The 23,103-nt window shown below is 41.4% G+C and overlaps 1 protein-coding gene across 1 annotated transcript in view; it reads left to right on the top strand.

Annotated features, from left to right (window-relative positions):
• Nucleotides 1-22,686, top strand: part of cspg4 (chondroitin sulfate proteoglycan 4) — a 73,509-nt gene extending 50,823 nt beyond the window's left edge. Inside the window, exons 4-11 of the mRNA XM_086209600.1 lie at nt 967-1,155; nt 1,242-1,517; nt 5,426-5,602; nt 13,813-14,011; nt 14,288-14,419; nt 14,879-15,039; nt 17,731-17,914; nt 19,020-22,686. Coding sequence (XP_086065726.1) covers nt 967-1,155; nt 1,242-1,517; nt 5,426-5,602; nt 13,813-14,011; nt 14,288-14,419; nt 14,879-15,039; nt 17,731-17,914; nt 19,020-20,881 — 3,180 coding nt within the window. The 3' untranslated portion in view covers nt 20,882-22,686. The remainder of the gene's footprint in view (nt 1-966; nt 1,156-1,241; nt 1,518-5,425; nt 5,603-13,812; nt 14,012-14,287; nt 14,420-14,878; nt 15,040-17,730; nt 17,915-19,019) is intronic.
• The last annotated feature ends 417 nt before the right edge of the window (nt 22,687-23,103 follow it).

Genomic DNA, 23,103 nt, shown 5'->3' with positions numbered 1-23,103 from the left:
AGTGTGCAGGAAATAATAAGGAGCACTGATGTTATATAAATGTTCTATATCTTGTGCCTTGTATTTAAAGGGTGTCCAACTGCAGATGTCAATCTAATTGCATGTTAAAATACTACTGCACTCCTGTGTCTATGGACACAATTTGCATCCAAATTCATATCCCTTCTTTTCAGCTAACTCACTCACCGTGAATACATTACGGCTGCATGAAAAATCGAAATATTATCAAAATTACACTATGACCATGAGCGATGTCTGCAATTGCAGGATCTGCAACTTATTAATAAAGGTAAAATGTGTATGTACTGCCATAAATTAAGCATTGCAGTGCCAGCCTCCATATCATACCCTCTATATATCCGCATAGGAAGATGCTTCGTTGGGACAAACTTCAGCATAAAATCACATCTTTTTTTTTTTACTTAATAATCTTTTTAATTACACAAGTATTTTTGTCCCCTGACACTTAAATGCACAACGAGTCTCTTTGTGATTGGTTGAAATAATTGCATGCTGATTTGTAGAAAAGTTCAACCTCAGGATAAATCTGTATGTGATTTCCATTTAATTGTTAAAAGAACTCTATACGGCTAGCATTTAGCATGTAAAACATGTTAACGAGACATTATCTTTTCTTCTCTTTTGTATCAAGAATAATATAAGAAAAACATGCAGGTATTGCCATTAAATGAGACAAGATCTAGAAGATGTTTATATCTAACCTTTATAATATCCCAGTTAAGAGCTTAAAGTGAAATTGAATAATCCAGGGTTCACAGGGTTCTTGTTCTCCAAACTGCTGCTGTTCCACATTCAAAAACTATCAAAAGAGGTTAACTGCATGATTACAGTTATATTAATATTACATAGTTCAGATCAGGCCACATTTTTATGACAAAAAATAGTGTCATAAGGGTTAAATGATAAATTAATAGTGCCTTTTTACCTTTCTACTTTGCCTTTTAGGTGGAGCAAGCTGATATCGGTCCGACAGAAATGGTGTTCACCATTAAAGAGCCCCCTCGTCTTGGTCACGTGGTCAAGCTGACAAACAGCTCAGACAGCACGGCCTCCCCTGTGCTCGACTACATTCACTCCTTTTCCCAGGAGGACATCGATCAAGGGCGCATTCTTTATGTGTCTGCATCCGTCCAGGTTTATTCCCTGACATCTGCTACCTCTAAGGTTCAGGGTTTATTTTTAGTCTCTCACTTACTTACATGAGTATCTATACCTTACAGGGCAGGGACGCTTTTACAGTGGATGTCAATAACGGTTTCACCACAGTGGAGGACCTGTCCGTCTCCGTGAACATCGTGCCCCGGCTCATCCCCATCCACACCTCCAACTTCACCGTGAAGGAAGGCCTCAGCAGAGCAATCACTGCAGAGATAATAAACATCTCCCATCCATTCTACACCTCAGCAAACATTGACTTTGTTGTGGAAGAGCCACCACAGCATGGAGACATCCGCTACCTGGATGGAGATGAACTTACTTACTTTACATGGGAAGAGGTATGTAGCACCAAGAGGGATTTAAAAGTAGCACATTCCAAGCAAAATATCACAAAAGACGTCTGAACTCTCCACCTCCTCATTCTACTGACACCGACCTTTCATTGCTTCGGTCACCGCCACTTTTCTGTGAACCCTTCTGAATAAATCTCAGCCAGACAATCAATTATTACACAGCAATTGTGTGCTTTTGGCTAACTGACAAGTGGGTTATTGGATCAAGATCATACGCATGCACCAATCCCTCTGCTTCCTTTTTGTGGACCCTCTGACCTGCCAGCATCATCATCTGCAGAAATAAGGTCATAGATTTATGAGAATTGGGTCTTTGCTTGAGTATTTTTTATTCGGTGGATGAGCAAGTGACATTTTGTCCCATTCTTTGTAGGCTCACACTGAGTCACCCTTTTGGGTCTATCAGAGACCTTTGGGTGTGTCCCAACGTCACTATTGGGACCATGAAGCCATCCAGGGGATCTTCAGGATCCTAGACGTACAATTTGAATCCGAGTAGTCTCCAAAAGTTGGTTACCTTTTCCTTGTAAAATTGGCCATATTTACACCAAATTTCATCGAAAATCATCCATTAGTTTGAGATATCCAGCTAACAAACAGACAGACACATGCCAGGGATCACATGACCTACTAAGCAGAGGAAATGGTTTTGGAAACTGATTTACACACATTTGCAAATCAAAGTAAATAATAGACTTTTTCATTTGCTCTTAGGATGTTTTCAGAATCCATCAAAATGTGTGTTTTTCCCTGACGCCGGGCCTAATTAAGACGTGTTCTGACACACAAATACGTTCTTACCCACTGTATGACTTTACCTCAGCCCTCGATTTAGTCTTACAGACAGAAAATGAAGCCTGATGGCTATTTAAAACACAATTTTGTACATCTTGTAAGTGGCAATCACCCAGGCTTACAAAGACAAGAGGTACACAATGTCTTTCACAAATGAAGCCCATTGTGATTCGTCACCTCATCACACTGGATTGTCCAGCACCTGCTCTATTTAATTTGAGCTAGTATTCAGTTACAGTGTTTATGTAAATCTTCCCAAAAGAGACTCCAAAAACGAATTATCCATAGTTTATCCCATCTTAATAACTCCAGGGAGTATAACATCTTTCTCTCACAACTAGACAGGGTGCTTGTTCAAGAGGATTACCACAGCAAGGCGTCATCGTGGAACTTTCCCCAGTTACTACTCATTGCTGTTGCGGATTTTCTACCAAAAGGAGAGAGCGGGAGAATGTGGGAGCAGCCTGCATAGTTATCTGGTCTCCCTCAGTGTGGTTCAGAGGCCCAGCTTTAGGAAAATATTAAAAATACATGAGTAGTTACCGGTGGAAAAACCTCATGCATTCTGAATGGACCACATATTTTAGTTTGAGCAAGTCAGACACATATCTCAGAGCTCCTACATGTAGCCCTGCTCTGCATCTAGTGCTCTCTCTTTGCTGAACCATTGTGGAAAAACTGACGATGCTTTTGGACCGCCTGAAGCCAAAATAAACTGGCCCGGTATATTCCTATAATAATGTGAGTGCACACAAACCTCACAAGCTTTGTTGCTGCCAGACTCACTCATACCGTCTCTTGAAGATCACAGTGTGCAAGTCGAAAATGTTGAGTGTATTGCAGCAATTACATTCCTGGTGGGGAGGCAAAAATGGGCATTGATATCATCATACGCCACTATGGCAACGTCTCAGAGGAAAAGACAAAGCTTTGACTCCTTTATACTGCTTCTTCGAGACTTTTTTGTGTGTACAGTGTGTGTACTTTTCTTTGACTGCAATACTCAAAGAATGAAACACAGTCAGTCCTCCCCAATGAATACCACATTGAAAAATTAAAGTCGGATGTGAGTGTAGTTTTTCTATATCGTACTGTTTTTTTGTGTTTTTTTCTTCTTCTTATGTGCGTTGCTGTGGACAGTTTTACCCCTGGGACTGGACACTGGATTTTCCTGGTTTCGTGTGTGTGTGTGTGTGTGTGTGTGTGTGTGTGTGTGTGTGTGTGTGTGTGTGTGTGTGTGTGTGTGTGTGTGTGTGTGTGTGTGTGTGTGTGGTAATTTTGAGATAATCCTATTCAGTCGGAGGGAGGTTATGTAAGCCTACAACATGGGGGACAGTGGGAAACACTGAGAGTGACTTATGGGGAAGATGTACATGAACGCCACAAGAATGTAAAGTAATTCCTTGTGCCATGTGGCCCAGATGTGTCGCACTGGCCTGGAATTTGTGTCCCATAACGTACATCATTTAACTCGCCGGGGCGCGGGCTTCCTCTCCGAACCATAAAGTCTTGTACACATTTTGCAACATATGCTTAGTAAAGTGGAATCCAACTTAAGGCAACATGAAACACTTTGTTCCACTAACTTAAATCAGCTTGAGCGCTCCATTAGGACTCCATTAGGTCCCCCATCTGTGGAGACCCAAATGACAAAGACCACTTTTTCCAACATATAAAAGATACAAATGTTGTCACGTCAGTCTTCAAATAAGCAACCTTGATGGCGATATGTCCACCTAATACCAGCTAGTTATCGTCCCAGCAAGCAGACTGATCATCCGTCTCACTGACTCTCCTCCATCAGTTTGGAGGGGAGTTGTTATTCCAGAAGGACGCCAGTCATATGGGATCCATTTGGCACTTCCTGCTCCCTGAGGCCAGTCCTCTCGTCACAGCAGTTTACTGGCTTTTATCATGACAAATTTACTAAATGTCCTCTTGAGAGCGAGTCCCTGTAATTGTGTTAAAAAGTTAGAAAATGAAAGTTTGGCTGATTATTTGATCCAGAACTGTCTGCTGGGTGCAGAGTGTTTTTTTCCTTTATGTATTGAGTAAACACACTTGGCTTCACCCAGCTACAGGTACTTTTTTCCATCAAGCTCACTTGACATTGGATGAGTGATTCCTTTGTGCGAGGTTTCATCCCACAGGAGAGATTCTGCTTATCCCTCTTGCTGCCAGACTTTACAGCCTGATTATAGCTTTTGTCTCAAAACTCTGAAAAGATATATTATCTGTACAGAACACCAAAGCCAAACTGTGTACCGCACAAAGATAAGGTTGGCAGTTTATTTTCTCACCTTCTGAAAACAAACTTCAACAACAAAGCTAATTATTGGGCTTTTTTTTTTTTAAGAATAATAAAGTTACAAAGCTACACTTACTGAAACACTGATTATGTTTGTAGCGGCAGATGTTGTGGCAGCTATAGTATAATTCTTGTAAATATTCATTCATCGTTACTATATACCGCCAAGCCAGCATGAACGTTTAGCTTTTTCTTTTCCACAAAATGCAGACATGTCATATCACATTTAGACAACACGCGCGGCAACAAACAGGCACATGAAATTAGAAAACACAGCTTTATTGAAATGGAATTTATTCTTTAAAAATATGTTGTTTTTTTCGGATGTGTCAAGGTTTACCTCCCTGTTGCAATGCGACTGTACTTGATAACGTTCTCCAATGTCCCTATGATTTTAATGCATCTGCCACCACACTGTACGGTTGATGTTGGCTGATTCGGACACATGTAAATGCTAACTTCCTTAGCATGAGCCTGACGTATGTTTCCCCTGTCAGGTGGCTGACTTGGGCTGCTTCTCACACTTCGGTTACTCACTATTGCCTCTTGAGGAGCAAAGTGGTACTATGAGACCAGTGTTTGCTGAAGGTGCTTACAAATGATCCCTTTAATGGTGAATTTTTGCGGCACGTTTTCTCAGATTTGTTCTTACAAAGAGACACAGTCATTGTGTCATATTTTACCGCACCTTGCACACTTGCCTGGCCTGGCCTGTCCCTATTTGCTGTTTCCTACCCATCAAGTCTGATTTTGAAATGAGTGACAACTGGATCCTTTTTGTCTTCTCCAGATAAAACTTGGACACATCTACTATATGCATGACAGCACAGAGACCACCGAGGACAGTTTTACAATCTCCGCCTCGGCTTATGAGATTGAACGCCGGAGTCTCGCTGTCACCATCTCAGTAACTGTCATAGCAGTCAACGATGAGCCGCCGATGCTGACACATAACACGGGACTGGAGGTAATGTTCTTGCTGCTTCTTTTTTTTCCTGAAGTACATTTGCTTTTCCTTTGAGCATTTCTCCTCTGAAATGTTGCTGAAGGAAAAATCTTTTAAGCCTGTAAACTGTGAACTTTTAGTTAATTGCATACTTTTTTGACCACAGGCGTCATTCCATGTAAAACAGGAACAAACAAGCTTTTTAGTTCCACCCTTCAAACATGAGACTATTGTGCACAGACAAGATCAAACTGTGGAGAAAATAACCTGCATCCTTTCAAGTTAATGGCAGTTCCAACTTATTTCATGTTATTTTTGGTGCTTTCGCTCACACTAAGAGTGTGACTGACTGGCTGAAGGCATTCCCACCTGCACCAGAGATCGCATGATTGGTCTGATGTCCAAACATCACACATTATAAAAGCAAGGCAGATAAATGTCTCTGTGAGAATCCGACGTGTTGAAAAGAGGTCCGTTTATTTAAAAAAAAAAAAAAAGGACCTCCGTGTGCTACAATATTCAGTCTTGATATTGTTTTATTTTCTGTTAAAACAGCTTTGGAATGTGTCGGCTGGCGTGGGAATACATTTACATTAAGGTTTTAGGGGAGAGAGGTGCCATAATGGTATGAACTGATGATGGTTTAAAAAAAAGTGAGTGAACTTCGAGTGAGCTCTACAGTTGCTCTGCTGTTCTTTCTAATATCTACCAGCTGTAGTTAAACTGCACCGTCATGGATCCAGTATGACCTAAAAAAAAAATCAGATTCTCATCATGTACGGCAAGCACAATAAATGCAGAGATTTTCCTACTTAGACACGGAAGGGAGCTGACCTCACAGACAATGACGCATGCTGCACTGGTACGGCAGTGGCCTCCACGGCATATTTGGTTTCATAAAAAGCCATAAAGGAGGAGTGAATTAGCATATTCTCAGCATGACTGTTCTAAAATGTGGAGAGTAAATCAACTGAGTCACAGAAGAAGAAAAAAAAAGACCAGTGATTCACAGCCAGCAGAACTTCAGGTAAACGGAATCGATATGCATTTTAACGGAGCACCAAATGTGCTGTTATCTCAGTTTGCAGTAGAGCAAAAAAGAAATATTCTATTTCCTTTAAGAAATCTTGTTATGTTGTATGCCACACAATATCCAAATTTGAATAAAACTGTGTACTTTTGAAATATGACATGTGACAAGCACCAAGGCACTTAACCTGACTCCTCTCCTCTTTGTCCTGTGTGGTAGAATAAGTCAGAGGGTCCAAGACCCAGCACTTAGTGATTATGTAGCACTAACTGTGTTGTGTGATGTGGTATGTTTGTTCCAAAAAAAAAGGGGGGGGGGGGCACACTTCTTCTGCCACTAGATGGCAGTACCTGTGACCAAATCACAAACTGAAGCACTTTTGCGCTTCCTATGGGTTTTTCCTTAATTCCTTAGTTTATCTATGAGATATTGTCATGAATTCAGAGTTTTGTCAGTATTTTTGATCACAATGTGTTTTATTGAAATGTTTTCCTAGCGTGGATTTCAAAAAGTCATGTAAATGAATACCTGGTCACTAAATCTCACTATTAGACACGATGATGTCATTGATTTGAATTGCGCTGCAGGATTATAGCATAATTACTTATAATTGCACCATAATTACAGATTTACTGTTAAGAAGTAGTGAGTAACATGTCTTGAATTATGAATGGAACACACATTTCAAGACATAAATGCATTTCTTCATATTTATGCATTCAAACAGAGTTTTGTCTGTCATGAAGGAAAAGTTTTGAAGAATCTCTGAAGTAGACCCTACTGTAGGAGTAGGCAGGCAATTGGAAAAAGGCAGAAGTAATCAGCTCACAGAACTGGAAACCAACTGTGTCATTCAGCCCTCCCTGCTCTGCCTGCGGCTCCCCGTCTCCCTGGCAACCTGTATTTTTGGAAAACCAAGATGGTTGACGAGACCGCGGCTTTCTGGCAGAGCGAAGGCAGCATCCATTCCCTGTTCCTCTTTTGCTGCGGCTGCAGAATCAAACACAATCATATGTGGACGACTCCTCCAAGCACTGGTCGAGTGGCATTTGATTGATTTAGAGCAGGAAATGTGGTGTGTGTGTATGTGTGTGTGTGTGTGTGTGTGTGTGTGTGTGTGTGTGTGTGTGTGTGTGTGTGTGTGTGTGTGTGTGTGTGTGTGGTGACCTCTGCAGTAGATGATCGGGTCTTAAGACTAACAGGGGCATGATCAGCATGTTTCAAGTTCTCCATTTCCTCCCTTTGGTCCTATCTATAGGATACAGTTGGTCCTGATTAGGATTTGCATTGTCTTGTTCTACTTACTGTACATGCAGCTGACAAAAATTGTGTGAAAATGTGTCATGTAGTTTGCGATCTGTATTAAAGCCATACATTAATTGCATGATTATATAACTCTCTAAACACCTTTGCTTTGAACACCCTCCTCATATGCATATTAGACAAATGAACAGCGAGTGATCGCGGAAGTATTTCGTCTCATCCTCCATGAAGCCCAAATCAAAAGAGAGTGTGCATCAGGAATTTAGGAGGATTTCTCTGACTGCAGATGAGGAGCTGAAATCCCAATGAAATGCATCTCTGCTTTGCGTCCCTCTTGGACTACAGCTACTGTCACCTATGGGAATAGACGATCTTTATTATTTTTCACATGGTTTGATCAGTTTTACCCCTCTACTGTAGCTGCACCCTCTACTTAGCCAGCACTTCTGGCTGCCTGGGCAGTTTGGGATATTGCTTCAGATATCTGGCGCCACACAGAGAACATTTTCGAGATGGTAGTATCCTGTTGAGTCATCAACAAACTAAATCTTTTGCTTATGGCAGCTCCTTCATTACCGCCTGCAAAGAAAATATCAGTCACTGTTTCAAACTAGATTTACAGTCCATCCTCTTAGGTGCTAAAAGCATTGGTGGTTACATAAAACATTAATTTGCAAGAGCATTTTCAGATTACCTGCTGCAGACTGCCTGGTGCCTGGCTGGGCTGCAGTGGGCTGATGGGGCCATCTAGTGTTGTCAACTGTAGATTGCCCAGCACAACCGTGTCCAGCTCGACTGGTACGAGAACCTGAACCTCGTGGTGTGACCTAATTTTACTCTTTTTCTATTCTGTAAGAAACTCTCACAGCCTTCTGGTGCCTTTTTTATCCTAAATACATTCTGTATTTTAAAGTTGAACATGTCACATGCCACATAAATGGTGATCGTTATCCCCATTGTGGCACTGGCAGGCCATTTTTATCATCCATCCATCCTTCCATCCACCCATTTTCTACACCACTTATCCGTTAAGGGTCGCGGGGGTGGGGGTGCCTATGCGAGCTGACATTGGGTGAGAGGCAGGGTTCACCCTGGATGGGTTACCAGTCTGTCACAGGGCCATCAGGAGCAATGAGGGTCTCAGTATCTTGCTCAAGCGTACTTCAGCATGGTGAAGTGAGGATCGAACAGCAAGCCTTCGGTTGCCAGACGTCCACACTACCTCCGAGCCATTTAATCATTAATTTTAGAAATAGAGAAAGTAGCGTTTCACATCAGCTGCTCCGTAAATTGCACTGTAATTTATCCGATTGTCATGGGACAAGATCATTAACATACATTCATCTGCAAATGTTGTTGATGACATAATGATGATGAGAAGATGACACATCTGTCCTTAACTGTAATTATGACAAGATCTGTGAGAGATACACTTTTATCTGGTATGTCTTTCTGACTCTTGTGTTCATACAAGCTCCGAGCTGGTTGGTTCCTCAGGTTTCTTAGATTAGCTCTGATGTAGGAAACACTGCTTTTTTGATTTTTTGCTCCACACACCTGGAACAAATTGCAGCATAGCCTAGAGAGATTTAAACTTGATTGTGGTGGGCCTTTACAGCAATCTGGTCGAACGCTTGATTGATAATCTTTTAAGAAGGCGACAGTTGGCAGTTAATTTAATAAAGTTACTGTAAACAAACTGAAGCAACTGGGAGAAGATTCAGTCGCAAAGCTTGTGCTGGTGACATTGAAATACTTTTCAAAGTTGATGTTTTAATTAGCATATTTTTCTCTGTTGCTTTTTTATGGTGGAGGAATTAATAGATGCTATTTTCAGTTGGTAATGGTGGTGGAGCAATCGTGATGAGGTGTTACAGTATAACAGTGGGTGTTGCCTGCAACGATGCTCCCTTTAATAATGAAAAGTTGGTTATGTGAGGAGAATTATTCGCTGACTCGTCCATCTGTACCTTGAGTGAAAGGAGTCATCTGTCTTTCTGTGAGCAAGGGGAAGAGAAACAAGAGAGCAGCTGTTGGAAATCATCCCTGGTGCATGTGTGACATACAGTAAGACCAAGCCAGACTCTTACTGGTGAATTTTATGTTTACTCAGAGACCTGAGGAAGGTCCATTTGGCTTGAAGCATAGACATAAAAGAACAGAGAAGCTTGTAAGAGCTGCACAATGAAGTGATCACTGTGTGAACTTGTTCGTTGAGGGCTTGATTGTACGGTACTGTTCATTTATATGAAAATATGATGAATTTTAATGGTCTGTTCTACCTGGACTTTCCTGTAATTTTATGATCTGTGTTTGATGCAAATCAAAATGACTCCACAGTTTGACAAATAGTCACGATTTGTGTTACCGTGCTGCGTTTCCAAATGATTCGAGTAGGAAAAGAGGAATAAGGAGGAGATGTGGAGTTCATGGAAAGTGTGAATAAAGCAGCCAGCAGGGGAGGATATGACATTAACCTTTCTGTTAAACGGTTTTTGTTCACCAGCTCTTATTAAGCAAAATAGAACAAGATCTCTTGTGCTTGTCTTGAGTCTCCAAATCACTGAAACCAATCCTGATGGTGTGTTAGGAATACGGTTTTATACATTGAAACAATCAAGGCTGCTTTCACAACAAAATCCAGATGGTTTGGGTTCTGTGTCCACACCCCCGCCTGAGGCTGGACAAACTATCAGCATCTGTAGGTCTGGTACAGTGCCCTGAGTAGGTGGAGAATCTGCTTCATACCAGAGGTTCCCTGGTGTCCATAGAACACTGGAGTGTTTGTTGATGTTGGCTGAAACACATAGAAGTAGCTATTGTTACCAAACTATCAAAGGCTTGAGGAGTTCCTGATAGGATCCCGTGACAGGGAAGGTGACAGAAATTATCTATAAGCTAAAAAAGCGCTGCAAGAGACTGACCCCCTCCCACGAGGCGAAATGGTCGCCAGGCTCCATGTATGACATCACAGTGCCATATGGTAAGTAGTCCCTGTAGGTGACTTGTTTGCAGCAGTTCTGGTGGAACCATTGTTGAACCTAGAACTCTCCAGGTCCAGATCCTGATGGTTTCTGCTGTGTGCAAGTTCAAGTAGCAGGACTTGAAGCTCTACTGTAATAGTCCAGGTTTAATCCCAGATTCAGACCTCTTTTTTATTATCATTTCCTTACAATGAAGTCCCAGCAACCTCAGTGACCTCATCTCGACCGTCAAACCACTCAACCTCTGCTCCACATTCCCCTACACGTCTCAGGACGATGGGAACCAGAGTCCTCTGCTCTTTTCCCCGCACCTGGCCCTCAGTCTAAGAACATCTCACAAAGGCTCTTTCCATTAAAAGGCACCTTAAGACCTCATTTATTTCAGTCTCCCTTTAATCATTCAGGTCATTTTTTGGTTTTTGAATAGCATCTCTTATCAGCCAAAAAGGAATTTATGTTATTATTTCACAATGACCCAAAGTGACAGAACGAACCGTGCATTTTAAATGATTTTGGAGAAGTTTTGGATCTTTTATTACATAGACAACCAGACTTCTTTCACCCTCCATCTTTTACCTCCAAATGCACCCTCATTGACTGAGCCTGCACATTTAGCCTTTGGACGTTTAAAAGATGATGCAATTAACCGTGAAAGGCGGCACAGCTCAGAGGTAGAGTGGCTGTCTAGCAACAAAAGGGTTGCTGGTTCAATCCCCACTTCCCTCGGTGACGATGTCAAAGTATCCTAGAGCAAGAAACTTGGCCCTAATTGCTCCTATATCAGCTGGGATAAGCTTAAGCCCCCCCACCACCACCACACACACACACACGACCGTAAACAGATAAGCGGTAAAGAAAATGGATGGATGGATGCGATTAACTGCCAGATTAAACATAACTACCCTCTTTGTTTTTTTGTAAAAGTAACATACCAGATTTTATGTTACATTCAAATCGTAAAAGTTTAACAATGTACTTACTTTTAAAAGTCTTTCTTTTCTCCCATATGAAAACTCATCTTTTTGAAGTCTCCTGTAAAGTTTCAAGGCGTGCATGACCACAAGTTCATAAAGATATGACAGCCTACTTTATCATGACCTCCTCTGTCACTGCACCGATGAAATAAAATGTATAGCTTCTGAGTTTGTATGATGAACATGAAAATTACTGCTGATTTCCCTTCAGCTCGAATGACTTGGCTGTGAACTTGTCACCAGAACAATCAATCAGGAGGAACAAAGAGCCAATCTACCATCACGTAATGGAATGATCTGCAATGACTTTGAACGTCTGATAATGTGTATCATGCTGACGGAGCTTTGGTGGAGTGCATGACTGAATGGGACGCTTCGGCGGCTTCATTTTCCACCACACAACACATTTGTTACATCTGGTCCGGGATGGTCTGAAATGACAGACAAGAGATGAACGTGCACGAAGTTAAAAAGCTTTTATTCAATTAATTGTTTACATTTTAGGGAATGTGTAACCTTGAATGTGATGCTTTACATCCAACAGGATTTTTGCTTGTTATATTCTCACAAATAAGTGTCTTGAGCTCACAAAGAATTTTTTTTCTCCTCCTGCATCACTTCTCCTGGACTCCGGAATTGAGAAAGAGCCAGCCATGTATGTTTAGCTAGCAGCTAATAGCGACTGATGGTTAACAACAGCTGTTGCACCAAAACAAAAGTACAGCTGCCCCAAAATGTTATTTGAACCAACTCACATGTGCTATTAGAGGCACTAGAGGGGTTATATTTTGGTAGTTTTATATTTGTTAGTAATCTCAAATCAAAGTGTTTGTGGACTACCGCAGCATATGGCCAGATAAAGAAGGCATGGATTATATAAATGTGTCAGTTTTGCTGTTGTTTGTTGCTGTAGCGGTCGTTAGCGCTCAGTAGCTATTAGCTTCAAGCTAATCAGAGTTGCAGTGGCAATAAGAGTCACAATAAGAAATGCAAGAAGGAGTAAAACATCTTCTCAAGACAACTAGTGGAGTACTTGAAAGGAAAAAGAGGCATATTCAGTGTAAAGTATCACAAATTTTTAATAATAGATATAATGATTAGAAATGTCAGAGACATCAATAATCATGATGAACCTCCAGAGAATGATCTCATCTCTGCTGCCCTATTAAATTTCAGTTTTATGTCAAGCTCATTGCTGACAACTTACAAGAGAACACATTGTCAATACGACAATCGTGTAATGATAAGCTATTTTAACTGCTAAATATAACTTCCTGTCAGTGAGTGACACCTGAAGCATTATTATCCAGGACTGAGGCTTCTCCCCTCTACTGGCTGAGCTGTCGGTCTCCTGTGGGAGCAGAGGGCTATCAGAGGGCCAATGGCTTTCCAGATCGATATGTACCTCTTACTGCAGGGCACCCTCAGCTCCCTCTCCCAGCTGATTCCGGCTATTTAAGTATGTCTTTCTGGGGATCTGGCCCATTTCTTTCAATTAATGCTCCTCTCAGCCGGTCGACCATTAGAAGTCAATTATAGCCCCTGCACCCAGGGAGAGGCATTCAGCCTGCACTGCTGCGCTCCATCTTCTGATAACAGGAGTGTCTAGACAGCCACCCCCAAATAATTCAGCATTTTAGTTGTTACCTCAGAGGAGGCTGTTGGTACAATAGGCTCCGTGTTGTTTTTCTGTCCGTCTGTCTATCTATCTATCTATCCATCTGTCCATCTATTGTTAAGTCATCCCACCGCTCCGTCACCCTAGCAATTGTACGGTTCTATTGTCATATCATCCTATCTTTTCTGCTATTTTTCTACCTCTCTATTGTTCTGTTTCTCTCTGTCTCTCTTTCCAATCAAGCAGCCTATCACTGTTTCCCAGTAAACTTTTGACTGTTGCCTTGAATTATATTGGTCAGAGGATAAATTTGTATGGTTTGGTCTCTTTCTCTCTCTCTCTCTCTCGCTCATATTTCACAGGTTCTTGCAGATGAGGAAGCTGACATTACCTCCAGCATGCTGAAAACGGAGGATGCCGATACCCCTGCTGAGGAGCTCGTCTACCATGTGGAGATGCCAATAAACGGGATGGTGGCGCTGAAAGAGAGGCCTGACGTGCACGTCCATAATTTCACACAGGCACAGATTGACAAAGGGGAGGTCATCTTCATTCACGCGGGTGAGGCTGCTTAACTAACAGTAAAGAAAGTGGGTTGTGTATTCATGAGAAGGTCGCTGGTATTGATCCTTGTAGTCAGAGGTCCGGTGCAGTATGCAAATATACTCCAAAGTGCACTTTAATTCCCTCTTTTCTCCTGCATATGTATTAGATGATATTAAATTACACATTGGGACTTTATTGACAAGGAGTAGAAGTGTTAGTAGAAAGAAAGATGAGAAGACAGACACTCATTTTGACTGATAGATTAGATTAAAACTCTTCCCCCTGCTCCAGGTGAAGAGTCTGGTGGTTTCAGCTTCACCGTGACAGACGGTGAACACACATCGCCACTCTACCAATTTGTCGTCACAGCCAGGCCTCTCACTATCACCATGGTAACACAAGACGAGCTCATGGTATTTCCAGGTAAGATGTTGAAAAGTCTCAGATTTGATTTGCTAAATGTGTAATTATTGTCATATCCAGCCATTTCCCAATGTTTCCATGTACTAATTATGTTCTAGTAATTTATTTAGTCACACACTTGTTCATGACAGCCTCCTAGAGCTGTGAGCCTTGACTGTTGTCAAGACAGGAATAAAATTTAAGAAAGAAATGAATAAAAAGAAATAAATATGTGAGTGAACAAAATAAGATAAACTGAAATTATTCAAACATACAGGAGTGCGTTTTTTTACGACAGCTTTACTTCCTGGTACCACTGGGTGGCACTATTACTTTGATTATGAAAGCTTTTACGTCTACTTATGTCAATAGTTCATGATTCATCAATTTATAAATATACATATTTATAATTGTGTGTGTGTGTGTGTGTGTCTCTCTCTGTCTCTCTCTCTCTGTCTCTCTCTCTCTCTCTCTCTGCAGGAACAAGGCAACTCATCACAAGTGCCAATCTGGGAGCTGTAACCAACGAGGATGGAAACGAGATCACCTACTCCCTCATCCATCCTCCACGCCTGGGAAGACTCATCCTGGCCAACAACAGGAACCAGTTTGAAGAAATTACCAGCTTCACTCAAACTCAGGTAAATCATTTTGGCAGGGTTTTTTTTTCCCATGGTTTGTTTTGTACACAAAATATAAATATAAATGTTGATGAATAATGGTTTCTTTAGCACTAAAATAAACAAAACTGGATATGTGCAGGTTTAGGCCTCGCCTGATTTATTCTATCTGTCATTCTATGACTATCAAAGAATGACAGAAAGAAACAAGACTTGGATTTATCTCAATATCAAACTTTTGGTTCTGTATTTGTAAAAACAGTGGTTACAATAAGTCAAAATAATACATGCATTAGCATAAAAGCCCAGCGTAAACTCGTGTCTAAATAGTTTGTGTAGTAAAACTTTTTGGGAAGAGGATTTTACTTTCATAATCCGTTGCATTAAAGAACCAATTTAAGGTCAATCCTCCTCACATTCAGGTTTAACATTTCTATTAATATCGTAAATGTGAGTTATTACACAGCCATCTGCTGCGTACAACAGCAGACAGACGTAAGGAGACGTAATGCCAGTTTAGTGCATAAAATGCAACTAATCCTCCTCTCATCACCTCCAGGTACGACTCTGAAAGCAAAACTTCACCCAAAAACTGTCAGATATGAATAAATACGTGCCTTGAGTTCATGAAGATGTTGTTCACAGTGGTGTCACCCCTTTATGACTCCATAATGTGTAAAAATATATTTAGCTTGAAGCTAATGGTGCCCCGCAGCCACCAACACCAAACAGCAGTAAAACTGTCCAAAAATGGCTGGAACACACTTTCAAGTGCATCATCCAGTATAATCCATGTTTTTTTTAACCAGCCGTAAGGCCAGAAATGCACAAACACTTTGGTTGTAGCAACACCAAAAAATAATTAAAAAAAAAAACAAGAAACTACAACCCTGTACTTCTGTGCTCCATCTTCTGATACACTGGTGTCATTATTCACCTTTAATTTTAAAAATGTATAAAAATGTGTGGGGTTTTTCTTTGTGAGGGTCTGAACCTAACAAATTTCTGATCTAAGTATGTAGTACAGTTTGCAGTTGGCGATGTCTCTGCAGCATCACAATAATTCAGAATGGTATTTCAACACACGCTTTGCTCTGATTAAATATTGCCCCATGTGAGATTTGCCCTCGACACTTTTGTGAGTTTGATAAGATTTTGATTCTTCAGGACCCAAACTACTGAGAATGAACATGAAATTCTCTACGTAAAACCGAGCTTTAGCGTAAGACTGTCCAAAAGAAGTCTCACTGTCACTGAAACTGTTTTCAAGTCAGTTTTGCTCATAAATGCTGAGCGGTATCTGAAGCTTTCATGATGTGGAAGATATTCTTCTTTTTCACCAACAGGGGGCATCATTGAACATACTAATGTGCCACAGTGTTGTCAGTGCTCCTGTGACTGAAATACATTTTAAGCTTTTTGTGCTTTCAGTCACCAAAAATTTAAATTGTTGTTTATTTTGTTGTGTTGCATTTGTCTTTGTTATGGTAAAATAACTCCGTCCGTCTTACATGCAACCATTTATCAGGGACACAATCAGTGAGGATTCACACTCGTGGCCCAAGGGCAGAGAGGGATGGAGGCAGTTATAATTCTGGGTTTTAACTACAAATAGTGTCTGTTCATATGAAACAAGAACCTGAATTTCCTCCTCTCTCAATGTATGTGATGAAGGCAATAAAAACTCATTTTTAATGGGATGTCAGCTCAAGTCTTTGACAGGCAAAGTGCTTGTAAAGCTCCTCTTACATTGATTAGTATTCAGATTACATAAGTAAGTCGTGCATTTTATGAAAGCCAAATTATTAATGATGATATTTTGATACTGATGGGCGGCACAGTGGTGCAGTGATTAGCACTGTCGCTAGAAGGTTCTGGGTTCGAGTCCCGGCTCGGGCACAGGATCTTTCTGTGTGGAGTCTCCATGTTCTCCCTGTTCCTGTGTGGGTTCTCTCTGGTACTCCAGCTTCAGTGGATGGATGGATGGATGGATTTTGATACAGAATAGTTTTTAGTTTTTGTTTAGTTGTGTGTGTGTGTGTGTGTGGGTGTGGGTGTGGGTGTGTGTGGTTGTGTATCTGCTCCTCCGTCTCAGTCAAATCTGCTCATTTTTGAATGTTTGAATGTTCTTGGACGAGCACAAGAACAAACAATTTTCCTGCAAACTGTTTGTAGTGAAACTTTCTCACACGACAATAAACTGAAAAGATCTGATAGATGAGATTATTTGAATTCTTCTGATGTGTACTTGTGTGCATGTGTGCGTGCGTGTGCGCCTTATTTTAGATGGAATTTAGGACTCAGTGACCTCAGAAAACAAACATAGTCCGTCACATTCCAACTCTCCATCCCAGAGCCATAACCACGACTGCAGCCATTTGAGTTCCATTCTACTGTGGTTCTTGGATCCAACTGTCAGAGGGAGAAAGCACAATTAAAAGAGAGGATAATGAAATATCACTGAAAACTAAAATGTCAGTTATATTCCATAAAACACTCAGCTAAAAATAAGTGATCAATAGCTCTAGATAATTAGCTTCAAGAATTTTCATGGGAAAAAAAAAAGAATGAAATGCTGAAGTGAACATGTGAAAGTTATGGATTAAATACAATAAATGTGTCCCAGTTGCTTTTGTTAAACATGACAGTTTTGACTCTAGAATGTATTTCATGTCACCACAAAACTCAGATATTGTTTCCCTCGATATGCAGCTGGAGTCCAGAAAGATCTACTATGAGCACCAGATACCCAAGGAGCCTTTTTGGGTAGTGAGGGACTCCATAGAGCTCAGTCTGTCATCCCAACCAGCCCCAGATGTCCATCACATCCTGCCCATCACCGTCTCTTACTACGCTACTCACAGCAACATCTCCTCGCAACTGTGGAGGAACAAAGGTAAGTTGAGATGAGGGAGATTTATTAAAATACATAGGTATTTGTAAGACGACCAGTCTAATTAACGATACGATGCGATGCGATGCGATGCGATGCGATGCGATGCGATACGATACAAAACGATACGAAATGATATAATACGATACGATACCATGGTAACAACAATATACCCCATCACATTTACATGGAAAAGGCAACAAAGTATATTCGAAGAAAAGGCAGTAGAGCAGATGAAATCATATAAAGTTCACTTACTAAATACTAACACTTGCAATATCACTATGCAATTAATAAATAAATTAATTAATTAATTAATGTCAGTACAAGTTTTAGCAGATGTGGAGATGCAGTTGAGTGAAAATTAATAGCTACAACAGTGGTTTATGTTACATTACATTAAATCATTCTGCAGTGGTGGAACTCATTTTATACGAAGTCTCTTGTAAAGAAAAATACAAATTTACAGTTCACATTGAAAAAAATTACCAATGATGAATGATCAACAGCTGAAAGGTGTGCTGGTTTGGAACTGAATGCTTCACTAAAAACAGAGGCATGGATGGAGCTGGAAAAACAGAACCATTTTGTCCTCTTTTCAGCAGTGACCTCCTTGATTACAGACATAAACCTTTAACCCCCACTGATATCAAAGGATCCAACCTTCTTCAGGAGGAAAAGCCTCAACAGAGCCTTCTCTTCTTTCCCCAGTTTAATTTACTGTCCATGTAGACGCCAAGATATATTGCAAGACTGCAGCATTTCTAGCTTCGGACCCAGAGTTAGTTTTGGCAGCGTTTTTTTTAATTTATTCTCAGTCCTGTGTCCTCGATAAGAAATTGCAGTGTGTTCATTCTGGTTATTTATATGTTTTTGAATGATTCTCGTATTATGTATAATTCTTCACTGACCACATCCAAAGCTGTTAAGGTATGTATCATTGCTGTTGTGCCAAAAACAGCCCTTTGCTCATCTGTCTAGCATTAAATTTCTGTGGTGTATAATTAAATCGCAGCCAGGAACATCCAAAACAGGATTAAAAAGTATATCTGACAACTTAATTCAATGAAATCTTGAATTATCCTTTTTGTTAATTGTTTCCACTCAGGACTGGACGTCGTGCAAGGTCAGAGGAAAACTATTGATGGTTCCATTCTTGATGCTTCCAACCTTCTGGCCAGCCTTCCCGAGTCTGAGAGAGCTGGAGTGGATGTGGCTTTTGAGATAAAGCGTTTCCCTGAGCATGGACGGATCACTCTGGGGGGTCAGGACCTGCCCCGGGATGCCCCATACTTCATGCAGGAGGATGTGTTTCAGGGTGAGCTGGAGTACCTCCATGAGGACTCTGGGGCTTCCTCTGACAGCTTTTCTTTCAGAGCTCGTCTGAAGCCTACAGGACGTGGCGTGGCCTCCCCTGCTGAGTCTGTTGTCCTAGAGGAGGACTTTAAGTTCTCCATCAAACGGCGGGGCTCTGATCCCCCTGAGCTTGTCACCATAGACTTGTTGCTGGAGGTTCTGCAAGGCTCCATGACCGTCTTGACCCAGAAGCATCTAAACACTCAGGATGAAGACAATCCCCCTGATGAGGTGCACTTCAGGGTAACTAAAGCACCCAGAAACGGGCAGCTGGTTAATGCCCTCACAATGAAGGCCATTTCAGAGTTCACACAGGAGATGGTCAATCGTGGGCAGGTGGGCTTTCACAGTGATGGCAGCCTTGCAGATGGTTTTGTGGAATTCATTGTGTCGGATGGAGAATATCAAACCGAGCCACACACGCTCCACATCGGTGTCCTAGCTCGCACTTTGTTTCTGGACAAAGCCCCTGAGATAAAGGTGAAGCAAGGAGATGATGAGACTCTGGTGACTGAAGAGATGCTGAGAGCCACGACTGGTGGGCCCGTCGAGGAAGATGTTCTTTACAAGATCACAAGTGTTCCTAAGTATGCAGCTGTCATGGTGGACCGGCAGCCCACATCTGCCTTCACCCAGAAACAGATCAAGGAAGGCAGAGTCAGTGTCCGCTTCGTAAAGTCGACTTCACCTCGAGACAGTGTTGCATTTGTCGCTCGCAGCCGGGCTGCCAACGTGTCATCTGTGCTCAACATCACCGTCCAGCCTCTGGCCAACATCGCCCGGGATCCTCTCTTACCTCAAGGTTCTCTTGTCCAACTTGACAAGAAGCTTCTGGATGCAACTCCTCTGGCTAACAAGACTAGAACCTCCCCCACATTCACTGTTATTCAACAACCACGAGGAGCTCGGTTTGTGAGGTCTGGAGGTCCCAGTGATGGCCAGCCAGTGGACTCATTCAGCCAGCAGGACCTAGATGAAGGTCGTATCGCCATGGAAATCCCTAAAAGATCCAGAGGTGGTAACACTCAGGACGAAGCCCGCTTCCTGCTCAAAGCCCACGGGGTCCCTCCAGCAGAATGTGTGCTTTCTTTTAAGACTGGACCCTACAACGACTCAGGGGTCTACCCTGCCACACTACTGAGGGTTCCGTCAGACGGCCTATCCAAGGACAGTAATGACATACCTGATGTGGGTGGGTTCCCCCGTGCCACCTCTGCAAGCCCACATTGGAGGAACAATGTTGACTGGCCTCAGGGAGATGTTTCTACAACTGCCACTTCTGGTTCTGGATCCAACAAAAATCCTGTGGTGTCTCGTCGTAGCAACTTCTGGTCTATTCTCATCCCTATCTTGGTGATCCTTCTCCTCTTGCTCCTGGCAGCCATCTTGGCTTACTACCTGATCCGTAAAAACAAAACAGGCAAGCACAACGTCCAGACCGCAGCATCCAAGCCCAAAAACGGAGAGGTGGCCAGCACAGAAACCTTTCGGAAAACTGATCCGGCCAATAACATCCCCATGTCCAACATGGATTCCAAAGATGCAGACCCGGAGTTGTTGCAGCACTGTCGGACAACAAATCCGGCCCTGAAAAAGAACCAGTACTGGGTCTGAGACTTTGACACAGGACGTAGAGAGAGGTGGATCCTTACGCGTTTGGAGCTCAGCCTCCTCGAGTCATTCCTCTCACGATTAAAGACCTCTTGCCACAGCAGTTTAATTGATTTCTTTTCATGCCATCGGTTATTTACTTATCTCAGCATAACTGTGGACAGATTCTCAGGCAACAAAACACTGAATACTTATTGGCAAAGAATGAGGCAGTTTCTTATCTTAGAAGGCTCGTGCCATGTCTATTTATTTTAGTTGTATCATTCCTTTTTGTCAAAGGGCACAAATGAAGACATGAACATGCTTTGTGTTTGCAAAAAGAAAGTTTTTTTTGGAGTGTGCTCTGTCATTGTATTTCATATGATATCATAGGCCAATATTCATTTGAGTCAGTAGGTTAAAGTTTCAACAGTAGATTGAGTTGGTAAGTGTACAGAAACGATGAGGTAAATATATGCTGTATTAACGAGTAGATGACAAACTGCCTCTTTGTACTTTTCAGTGATTTTACTTTGACTTTTTTTTTTCCTCAGGGCTAAATTCAGTTTAATGTCATCACACTAAGTATTTCAGTAGTTTTGTGTAAAAGATACTGAAAACTAAACCTTTAAAATGAAAGACTTGTAAAAAAAAAAAAAAAAAGTGGTTTAATTGAATTTAGCTCAGAGTTTTGTCATGATCTGTCATACGTTATTATCTCTGCATGCTTCCAAAGTGCTTGTGAATATTCACTGGAATCGGACAGCACTGACCGCAAAATACACAGGACAGGACATTATCTGGGAGCGCCGGTCTTTAACACATCCTTATTGGCTGACAGGCAGGGATGACATCATCCTAAACTGGGATGTTTCCAGTTTCCAAGTCGACAATTAAGAATTCATAAAAGCTGCTTGGTGCAGCAGGGGTGGAGATGATGATTAAAACGCTCCACTCGCTTAGGTTACTAAATGAAAACCTGATGCCGTTTGTGTCATGTTTTGAAAGCTACTCGTGATTTTTAAGCATTCCATATGTAAGCTGAATATAGAGAAAGTCATATACTGAAATAAGGAGAGTTTAGATTTCTTTCTTTTGTTTTATATGTTGAAATGATGAAGAATATCACTGTCAGAAACCTCCTCTTCCTCCTTAGACGTCTCCGTGAGGGTTCTGATTGTTGAATGTTAAAGGTGAAGTTGAAAGTGTACAATAATACGTTAAAAAAAAGGTATTTTTGATGAACTAAAAGGTTTAGGAGAGAAAGGTTTTGACTATTTGTTGTACATTTTTTTCTCATTCTGTATAGCGATGATTCCTTATTTTTCCTTAGTCATGTACTGAAATGTCTTCGCGGTTTTCATCTTACATTGATCTTTTATTTTTGTAGTGTATTGAAAACAGGAAATATAGTTTTACAGACGGCACAGAGCTCAGGAAGTGATGTGTTTTGGGACACTGTGTATTTCCCATCATGTTTTGCATTGGAAGGTCAATTAATTAAAAACTGAATTTAATTAGATTGACCAACTGCAAAATGTGTGCGTGTGCTTGTGTGTGTTTGTGCAAGTGCTTGTCCCGCCACTCTTCTGCTTACTGATAGCATGAGTCCATTTCAGAGGTTTATCTCCATGCCTAAATTCCATACATTATTTATTATGTCTGTCACTGCCCTTACATCAATACATTTACCAGTTTTGTGCTTTTTAAAACATTGATCTGTAATCTGCCTTTAAAATGATAGTGATAATTCAAAGCAATGTTCGGTTTCTGGTACATGAGAAGTGTCCTTCAAAACTGCAGTATGCCTCTGAATTTTTTTTTTTCCTCGTCACTAATGGAAATAAAAAAAAAAACTTCATGCTGCAAAAGCTGTGTTCTTTGTCGTGTCTAATTTACACTGGAAGAGTTCTTCTGTCTCTCCTCTGATTCTTAGGGGAAAAAAATCAAGCTACAAATGTAATTCGTGATACTGCAGCATCAAGACGCCGCAGGGAACGGATGATTTGAAATGCTGCCGCCCGTCTCTAACGAGGAAAACTACTAAAACATGACACCATTGTTGACCTCTCTGCATGCAGACAGCAGACTTAAGAACGAACTGTAGGAATGACACCGATGAAGCCCGTCTCGCATGTTAGCATCCTCCCTGTTTGGGTGAATTGCTGAATTCTTACTGCTGGATTTACCTTTCGTCCCAAAAATGACGATGGGAAAAAAATAAAACTGTCTGAGTTCACTTATGT

This window comes from Aulostomus chinensis, chromosome 7 (assembly GCF_037954235.1).
Source record: "Aulostomus chinensis isolate RoL2024-O1b breed Wild chromosome 7, RoL_Achi_v1.0, whole genome shotgun sequence".
Taxonomy (NCBI): domain Eukaryota; kingdom Metazoa; phylum Chordata; class Actinopteri; order Syngnathiformes; family Aulostomidae; genus Aulostomus; species Aulostomus chinensis.
This window is presented reverse-complemented; position numbering and strand designations above follow the sequence as displayed.